General features: G+C 40.1%; 1 protein-coding gene across 1 annotated transcript in view; it reads left to right on the plus strand.

The window, feature by feature from the left end:
* Positions 1–10,578, plus strand: part of TBPL2 (TATA box binding protein like 2) — a 34,103-nt gene that overhangs the window by 2,215 nt on the left and 21,310 nt on the right. Inside the window, exons 2-4 of the mRNA XM_011999673.1 lie at positions 3,670–4,130; positions 4,768–4,855; positions 6,720–6,811. Of these exons, the coding sequence (XP_011855063.1) occupies positions 3,670–4,130; positions 4,768–4,855; positions 6,720–6,811 (641 nt within the window). The remainder of the gene's footprint in view (positions 1–3,669; positions 4,131–4,767; positions 4,856–6,719; positions 6,812–10,578) is intronic.

Below are 10,578 nucleotides of genomic sequence, written 5' to 3' on the forward strand. Positions count from 1 at the left end.
GCTGGTCTCAAACTCCTGGACTCAAGCAATCCTACTGCCTTGGCCTCCCAAAGTGCTGGGATTACAGGAGTAAGCCACCATGCTGTGCCCACATTCTTTCCAATATGGCCCCATTTATCTTCAAAGTCAGCAGTGAAAAATCTCCCTCATGGCAAATCCTTCTCAGATTTTTGACTCGCTCTCCCAAAGAAGAGCCAGTTCCTTCTAAAGGCTTACCTGATTAGGTCAGGCTTACCCAAGAAAAGCCTGGATACTCTTTCTCAAAGTCAAATGATTTGGGACCTTAATTACATCTGTAAAGTATGTGCATAACAGCACTTAGATGGGTATTTAAATAACGGGGAGAAGGTGTGTATATACCACGGATAGGAATTTAGGGGGCATCTCAGCGTTCTGCCTACCACATATGATGAGAGACTTTATAAGTCTATGTGTAAGTCTGGTAGGGCTGCCACAATAAAATACTACAAACAAAATACTACAGCCTGTGGTGGCTTAAACAACAGAAATTTATTTTCTCACAGTTCTGGAGGCTGGAAGTCCAAGATGAAGGTGTCAGCAGGGCTGGTTTCTCTTGAGGCCACTCTCCTTCATTTGCAGATGGCTGCCTTCTCACTGCATCCTCACCTGGCCTTTTTCTCTATGTGAACATCCGTGGTGTCTTTGCATGTCCAAATTTCGTCTTCTTGTGAGGACAACAGTCAGATCGAATCAGGGCTTCAACATATAAATTTGGAGGGGGCGCAATTCAGTCTATAACAGTCTAATAACAAAATTAAGAGCTAATATTTGAGCTACTAGGCAGGTACTGTGCTAAAACAAATTTGTAGGTTATCTCAACACAAACCTCTAGGTTAAATTAAATGCCATCGTAAGCAATTATATGAAATTCCAATCTCATCAAAATGTTTCCTTTATTCTTAATTAGAAATTCTGTAAGACTTCTGTTGTGATTTGATTCTTAGAGGGAGCTGTCTCTACTATAATGTGCTTCCTATGCTACGTTCAGTTTCCTTCCTATGCTAAGGTCAGTTTCCTTCACCTATCCAGTTTTACTGAGCAGATAAGCTTGGTACAGAGATATTAAAATTAGTTCTCAAAATTCTTGCTCTCAGAGAGCAAAATCTAGTAAAAAAAAGATGTATTTTATGTCTGTCTCTGTACATTTTTTTTTTTTTTTTTTGAGACAAAGTCTCACTCTGTTGCCCAGGGTGGAGTACAGTGACACGATCTGGGCTCACAACCTCCCAGGTTCCAGTGATTCTCCTGCCTCAGCCTCCTGAGTAGCTGGGATTACAAGCACATGCTACTATGCCCAGCTAATTTTTGTATTTTAGGTATAGGTGGGGTTTCACCATGTTGGCCAGGCTGGTCTTGAACTCCTGACCTCAGGTGATCCACCTGCCTCGGCCTCCCAAAGTGGTGGGATTACAAATGTGAACCACCACACCCGCCCATCTGTACGTTATTACACATCTTACATTAAAAATGTCAATTATAGGCCAGGCATGGTGGCTCACGCCTGTCATTCCAGCACTTTGGGAGGCCAAGGCAGGTGGATCACCTGAGGCCAGGAGATCAAGACCACCCTGGCCAACAAGGTGGAAACTCGTCTCTACTAAAAACACAAAAATTAGCTGGGCATGGTGGCAGGCACCTGTAATCCCAGCTACTCGGGAAACTGAGGCACGAGAATCACTGGAACCTGGGAGGCGGAGGTTGCAGTGAGCCGAGATGGCGCCACTGCACTCCAGCCTAGGTGACAGTAAGACTCCGTCTCAAAAAAAAAAAAAACCAAAAAGCAAGAGAGCAATTTTTTTTTCTTTGCTGGGAGAATTTTTTATAAAGACAGTGGTCAGCACTGAGGTAGAAATGCTGACTTTCCCTAGAATTTAACACAGCAAAGAGCCCAGGCAGGAAAGGTTCTGAGAAAGATAAGTGGATACAGTTTAACAAAAAATGACTAAAGATCCTGAGGCCAAGGATGCAGTGAACATGCTACACAGACATGCTCTGAGGCGTGTCCCTACAGGCAGACCCTACAGGGAGCCCGTCAAGTGGCCATTACTGTAAAACATCCCCCTTCAACTCCCCGCCATTGCCTTACATTCTTGTGTACATTTAGCTTTGTTCCCTAATAAAATGCCCTGATGGGGAAGGGGAAGGGAGACACTGTTGCAGCTTTGGTGCTTCAGCGTAAATTGCCCTAGGAGACCCTTTCCATCTGAGACAGGTGAGGCCAAGGAAACCCTGCAGTGGAATCGGGGCCCATTGTCCCCACCTCACTTAAGGCCACTCTGTGGGTTGAGGGTGGGGAAAGATGGGAGCCTATCATGTATTCAAAATGAAACAGAGGTAAAAAAAATCTTATTTCAAGAGACTAGCTTGATTTTTTTTCTTCTAAGGGCTTTCTTCAAACAATTAGTCACCTCTGCCACCTGCTGGACTTGTAACAGAACACTCCAATAGGCTCTAGTCAGACGTATATTAGCGGAGGTAGCATTGAAACGGAGAAGATGCAACACAGTGCGTTCCTGACCCTTTAGTGGTCAGAAAAGAAATAAGATCTTTTTGAGTTTCTCTTGCAAGCAGTGCTCAAAATCTGGAGTTCAGGCCTTTAACTTGGGTGAAGCAGGTGGTATGCATTTATCAAGGTAATCGATTTTTTTCCCGTAATAAAGTCCATGAATTTTACATTAGTTGTTTTCCTCAGGTGCACACGTCATTCTCTCCGTTGCCGGATAATGGTAGTTGAACAGCCTTCCCTGGACTGGAAATACATTGATTTACACTATTCTTACCATTTAAGTTTCAATAACTTTTTTCCTAGTGTAAATTCTTGTAACTAGAACATTACAAGAATTCTTATTACACCTTTGCCTCAGAAGGAATAACCATGGGTCTTTAGTGAATGAATCTTGATTAGCATTCAACTATATCTTAAACTTCCTTCATTTATTTAAATTTAAAACTCAAAATTATTTCAAAGTTAAGTCAACTAAAGTTTATAATTAAATAGTACAGTATATCTGTTCTCTTCAAAGTATACAACAATTTAGAGCATGGTTGCTCAACTGCCTCTATTGCAAAATTGGACTCAGAGAGTGGCAATTTATTAGAGATCTAACCAGAGTAGCAAAGATAGTCTATGAAGAATGCTTTTTCTGCATTTTAAAATATTCTTTCCTGTTTCCATTAAGTGTGCTGTAACTGTAATAGAATCTTTTTTTAGTTGGAGTCTTGCTCTTATCCAGACTGGAGTGCAGTGGCATGATCTCGACTTACTGCAACCTCTGCCTCCCGGGTTCAAGAGATTCTCATGCCTCAGCCTCCCCAGTAGCTGGGATTACAGGTGTACACTACCACGCTCTGCTAATTTTTGCATTTTTAGTAGAGACGTGGGCCAGTCTAGTCTCAAAACTCCTAGCCTCCAGCCATCCTCCTGCCTCGGCCTTCCAAAGTGCAGGGATTATAGGCATGAGCTACCACACCTGGCCTGTAATAGAATCTTAACGGCATTTTCTAGAAAGAAGCAGTGCACGAATACAAGCAATCTTGAACTGCCTCTAACACTGAATACATTGCCTGCCTGCCAAAGTGACATCCCTTTTGTGTGACATGCTGTTCTGTCTGTTGTGTTTTTGTCTGTCTGTTTTGGGAACTGCCTAGGATGACCTTGCCCCACCCAGGTCTCCCCTGTGCAACCCAGTTGTACCTTACGGTATGTACATATTGAATGCATCCAATCCGGATACTGCGTTTAATTCGAACCCTGAAGTCAAAGAAACATCAGGTGATTTCTCATCTGTGGATCTTAGCTTCCTACCAGATGAAGTTACCCAAGAAAATAAAGACCAACCTGTCATTAGCAGCAGACATGAAACTGAAGAAAATTCTGAAAGCCAAAGTCCACAAAGTAGGTTGCCATCACCAAGCGAACAGGATATTGGGCTGGGCTTAAACAGCAGTAGTTTGTCAAATTCCCATTCACAGCTGCACCCTGGTGATACTGACTCAGTCCAGCCCTCTCCTGAGAAACCAAACTCCGACTCCTTGTCTCTGGCACCCATAACTCCCATGACACCAATGACCCCTGTTTCAGAATGTTGTGGAATTGTACCTCAACTACAGTAAGTTTTTATTTTTGTTTTAATTGAGCAGATTGGGTACACATTTTATATTCCTGAATGTGATGACAACTAATTTCAGGATAATAATGTAGGGAAGAGAATTTCAGATTTCATAATTCTTTGTTTTATCAGTTCTAAATGGATTGTTGCTTTAGACAGTTTGATTCTCTTTGAGGCGAAGCACTAATTCTTGATCTTCTATGGTGCGTGGAGGGGACTTAAAGATTAATAGACACATTCTTGAAGGATTGTATTGTTTATACTAAAGCACTGAAGTTGCTGATAATTGTGGGTAGGGTTGGATAAATACCAAGGATATAAAGATGTAAAATTTAGTTTGATTTGCAAATTGATTCAGAATTAAAATTTCTATTTTGAGGCATTGTTTTGAAAAAAGATCTAAAACTTAATTTTAGCAGCTAGTCATGAAATTTTAGGAAAGGCTCTTTTAGCACTTCACTTTGGGATTTTACACTTTACTAGGAATCGTGTTGTCATGTATTTCACATTTGAAATAATTCTCCCCCTAGGAAATTGCTAAGGTATAACCTAAGAAATGAGAAAATAAGTTGTTTTGCATTTTTTTTTTTTACTCTTTATATCTGATATAATTTTCTAAACTAACTTATTTCTTCAGGAATATAGTTTCCACTGTAAACCTGGCCTGTAAGTTGGATCTGAAGAAAATAGCTTTGCACGCAAAAAATGCAGAATATAACCCAAAGGTAAGATTTCTCAGTATTCCTTTCAATAATTAGCTTCTCTTTAGATTTACTTTTCTTAATATGATCATGATATTGACTAATTCCTCTGTTTTTTCTTAAAAAAGTTGTTACTGAAAAAGCTTTTGGCAACTCAAGGTTAATATCTCACTCTGTTTTGAGTTATAAAAAATAGTCTCATTCTTTATGCTGAATAAAGCAGTAATTGAGCAGTAATTTTCCACCTGACTATTGGGATGCTAACTTTCTTATATTCCATCATATTTCTGGAAATAATTTTTGCTAAATGTTGTCTCAGCTACCTGACACTTATTTATCTTTCCATTTACAATTCCTCTTATTTGAGAAGGCTAAATGGATTCTTGCCCCTATTGCAAAATTGGACTTAGAGAGTGGCAACTTATTAGAGATATAACCAGAGTAGCAAAGATAGTCTATGTATAAAGTTCAAGCTCCTATTTACTAATGTAAGATTCAGGGATTTTTTTTTCCCCCCTCCTCAAAGTTTAATAAAATCTGTTCTTTCTTGTATCCTGCAAAGGCCAGGCATCCTGTTTTCAATGGCTTGTTTACCTAGGGTAATTGGATTTGTCGATCCTGTCAACTTTTAACGATTTGCCAGGCTCTGTACTTAGGAATACAAAGACAAGTAAGACCTGCTTCCTACTGGCAAAAAGTTTACTGGCTTAGGTGGTGGAGGATTTACAAAATTAGATGAAAAAAAAGGTCACATTCGTAGGAACCCAGAGACCTTGCAGGCATCAACTATTTACGTATTACTTGTTTTCGCTGTTGTGGTAGTATTGTTGCTGACATCTGAATTTAAATGTTACCTGCATATTACCCGAATACAATCAAGCTTTCCTTTTGATATTTCATACAGCTGACAATGGTGAGGACAGACACAAAGATGAGCTAAGATCCTCACAGCTGCAGCTGTGATCACATTATTGAGCAATCAGCATTTTAGGCAACTTTTATTTTCCACCATCCTCAGCACACCCCTCATTTTGGATGAGGGGTAGGGGTAGGAATAGGCGCGACTGGGGATGAAGTGTATAGGATCTCTCTGAACTTGTGCTTGACACCCAAAGAAATTCTGACTTGGCCCTTAAGCTAGTACCCACCCCACTTCCCTTCCTAGCTTAACTGGGGAGAGGAGTTGGGGTGAAGAGACTGTGTAGGAGCAGGCCATTTGATGACATGTCAATGTGGCAGGTCAGAGGTTCCCTATCTTAATGTGTGTCAGCCTCACCTCCAGGGCTTGCTGATGCTACTGGTCTTGGATGACACTTTGAGAACTATAAGAGGCAAGAACTTGACATCAACTTTCTGTCATTCATCTTTAGCATGGCTGTCATATAGACTCTTCCGCATTTTGGTTGCTTTTCTGTACATTGTAAAGTCTTGGTGAGCCTTTCACATACTTCTTATTTTTTTCCCAAAGATTCTTCAAAAGAAAAGAAGTGTATCAAAGTAAAAAGTAGGGAATCTGATCAGTTTGGGTTTTGAATCTTAACTTTACCATTTCCTGTGTAACATCGGAGGTTAAATAGCTCCTTGTTTTCCCTGAGCACTAAATGAGGGTGATAATGAACACAGGTTCATCCTATCATGAGGATAAACAGGAACTGAAACATAACAGGCATTCAAATTTAACAGTTACTGATATTATTTTTACCTGTTAATAAGTACATTTTAGAATCATCATTATTTTTGTTAACCTTAATGTAGGGAGAAAAGACCTAGACATTTAGTTTTCCCATCCAATCTGTTTCTTTGAGATTTTCGTATGCAGCTCAGCTTTTCCATTGGGATAATGTTATCTCCTAGCAGAGGCTAATGCTCTTTTGGTTTCTGGGTATAGAGGTTTGCTGCTGTCATAATGAGGATCCGAGAGCCCAGGACAACAGCCCTTATATTTAGCTCTGGGAAGATGGTTTGCACGGGAGCCAAAAGGTAAGAGGAATCATCCCTCCACCCTTTCCAGAGAAACAGTTTTTAGTATGTGAAACAAGGAAGCATAGAATTAATGTGCTAAAGCACATAGTATGAGCAAAATGCCCTTCTTTGCTGAAGACTTTATTCAATGAAATACCTCATTTTGGGTTAAAAACAGTCTTATAATACTGACTTGGGCCAGGCATGGTGGCTCACATCTGTAATCCCAGCACTTTGGGAGGCCTAAGCAGGAGGATTGCTTGAGCCCAGGAGTTTGAGACCAGCCTAGGCAACATAGTGAGACTCCATCTCTGTTTAAGAAAAGAAAAGAAAGCTAAAAAATAGCTGGATGTGGTGGTGCATGCCTGGAGTCCTAGCTTCTTGGGAAGCTGAGGTGGGAGGATCACTTGAACCCAGGAGTTTGAGGCCGCAATGAGCTATAATCATATCACTGCACTCCAGTCTGAGTGACAGAGCAAGACCCTGTCTCTATTTAAAAAAATGATGATAAAATACTGATATAGCCCCATTTTACAGTTTCCCCTATTAAACTGAGGGGACTTAACTGTTACCACTTGTTTCTAAGGTAATTTTTTTAAAGTTACAGTAATGATAAAGTGTGTTATAAGCCTAGGCAAGTAGTAACTATGGATTTTCCTCACTGCAGATAAATGGATAGAACTTTGTAAAGGAGCTAAATTAGACATTCCTTGACCATTAGCTTGCATTAGCTCAGGAGGCATCCCTTAAAAATCTCATCTCTCCTGGATCTCACCCAGAGGAAGCCCTGCGTTGATGGGTATTCTTTCACCATGACCCTGTAGTGGGAGAGCCTGTTCTCCCCTGTAGGTGTTAAAAGATGAGAAACAAACTGTCCTCCTGAAAGGTTGTGCCAATTTCTAGCTCTAGAAATGTACTAAGTGTTCATTTTATCCTATGAACACTGGGTGTCGATATTCTTTTCGTATTTGCTAAATTGATTGGCAAAAAGTTATGTTGTTTTACATTTCTTTGATTTACTAGTGAGATTAAATAACTTTTTAGAAGCACAGAAATTGCTGTTTGCTCAATTATCTATGGAGAGATTTATCTTTTGTTTTTGTGTTTAACTATTTTCACCACTTTATACTGCAAATATTTTTTCTTAGATTACTGTTTATGGTGTTTTATGGTGGGTTTTTTTGTTTGTTTGTTTGTTTGTTTTTCTGAGACAGGGTCTCAATCTGTTGTCCAGGATGGAGTGCAGTGGCATGATCTGGGCTCACTGCAACCTCCACCTCCCAGGTTGAAGTCATCCTTCCAGCTTGGCCTCTCCAGTAGCTGGGACCACAGGCATGCACCACCAGGCCTGGCTAATTTTTTTTTAGAGATGGAGGTTTCACCATATTGCCCAGGCTGGTCTCAAACTCCTGGGCTCAAGTATCCCAAAGTGCTGGGATTATAGGCGACATGAGCTACTACATCTGGCCTATGGTGGGTTTTTTTTAAAAAAACACAAATTTTGAAGGGTATACTCATTTTATCCCATTTTTTTCTTTGTTTTCTACATTTGGCTTTGCCCTTAAGGCATTTGTGTACAATATTATACAAATATTGACTTTCATATATCTTTCTGGTCTTTTTCAGGTCCTGCTTTGTGATAGGAAAAGGATAGCTGGTATTTTGATTCACCTAGAGCTTTCTCTAGATGGAAATGTTCTATATCTGCACTGTTTAATGCAATGATGTAGCCACTAGTCATGTGTGGCTATTGAGTGCTTGAAATACAGCTAATATAACTGAGGGACTGAATTTATATTAATTGGACAGAGCAGATCTAGAATTTTATTTCAACGTAAGATAACTATTTTTCCCAAATGATCATTCGGTACTCAGATACATTTACTGAAGAATCCATTGTTGCCACATTTCCCCCTACCTGTTTTTACATATTAAGTTCTTCACATGTGTCTGAGTACATTTCTGGACTTTCTCTTATGTTGATCCCAGGAATCTCCATTTTAAAGTGATTATTGGACAGTTGTGCAAGATGTCTGTAACAATGTTCATTTCAGCATTAAAACAGGGAAAACCTAATTAATAGGCTTTCAATTTGAAGTCATAAAGTAAAATTATATTAGCCATATATGCACACATACTGAGCTGAAAGGATGGTCACATTGTATTAAGTTGGATTGCGGAGGGAGAAGTAAGCAACTAAATGGTGTTTGTTATCCAACTTTCATTGTAAAATATGCTCATGTTACACGTATTACACACATTCACGAGTGTCTTTTCTCATCTGAATTTATTTGGTTCCTAAAATCTGATTGTGAAAGTTTGGATAAGGAGTTCAGATAATAAGAGATACTTGTTATCCAAATACATTTGGTTTTGAAGTTTTGGATAGTGAGTTGTGAGAATTTGGTTAATAAGAGGTGCCAGTATTATCTCCGCATTTTATCCAAACCTATTCTCTTTAGTTGTAATAGCAAGAGTAGGAGAGATACCTCTGTTTGCATAGGAAAAGTACAGAAGATCAAATTTAGGGAGTTAACACCGCTATGGGTGAGATTTTAAGATTTTTAAACTACTTTCTAATGTTTGTACAACGAACATGTATGCAGACTTTCAACTATTAGTGGTTTCAATAGAAACTTCTGTGTCCTTAGAATATCACAGCTGATATCCCAAGAAACTACAGGACCATGCAAACTTGAAATTTGAACTTATTTACATTATGGGAAATGTAATAGATCAGTTAGGCAAAGTGTAGTTCAAAATGGAAACAGTTTATTTCACTGCTAACCTGGGGACATGGCCTTGCTAAGGACATTTCAGGAGTGAGAAGTGGATGAAGAGAGCCAAGGGCAGTGCTGTGCAGCAGTAGTCAATCTAGTGACTAGATACCAGACCAACAGAGGGCCACGTACAGTGGCTCACACCTGTAACCTCAGTACTTTGGGAGGCTGAGGTGGGGAGGGTCACTTGAGCCCTGGAGTTTGAGCCCAGCCTGGGCAAGACAGCAAGACCCTGTCTATAAAAAGTTAGGTAGGTGTGGTGGTGCATGCCCCTACAGGCTACTTAGGAGGCTGAGGCAGCAGGATCACTTGAGCCCAGAAGTTCAAGACTGCAGTGAGCTATGATTGTGCCACTGCACTGCAGCCTGGGTAACAGAGCAAAAACCCAGTCTCTTAAAAAAAAAAAAAAAAAAAAAAGGTGGGTGAGGAGAATCAACATTATCAACATTAAATGAGGTGACACATATATGAAGTGATGAATACCCAAGAGGGGGCAGTGTTGGTGAAGGATCTGGATAAGAGAATCAAACGCTTGCTTTGGTCCAGGCAAACAAGTTCCAACTGGCTTTTCTTTCAGGTGTTTCTGATTTACGGCCTAAAAATAGGGCCAAACCCATGGGGGTGGAATTCACCTGATTCACCCACCAGGTGTTGCTATCTAGTTTTGTTTTGTAACAGTTGAAAAATACCTAAGGAGAAATGAAGCCTCACCTCTGAGGACCCCACAGGCTCTGCTATGAATTTAGGGGTGCAGCAGGACAGACACTTAAAGGACACAGCCACAGAGTAGGACAAATTCCTGTCTTTCTTGTGTTGAGTATGAATTGAATTGAAGATTGGGCGAGAAAGCCAAGCAAAACAAGGCGGGTTTTGAGGTATTTTCATGTGGTTGTTTTGGACAATGTGTCCAGTAAAGACTCAAGAACTGATATCTTGTCTGTGCCACTCAATCAGCACATATCTTACCTCCTTAGATGTGATTTTTTTTTTTTTTTTGGTATGCAC

Source organism: Mandrillus leucophaeus, unplaced genomic scaffold, assembly GCF_000951045.1.
Source record: "Mandrillus leucophaeus isolate KB7577 unplaced genomic scaffold, Mleu.le_1.0 Scaffold60, whole genome shotgun sequence".
Classification (NCBI taxonomy): Eukaryota; Metazoa; Chordata; class Mammalia; order Primates; family Cercopithecidae; genus Mandrillus; species Mandrillus leucophaeus.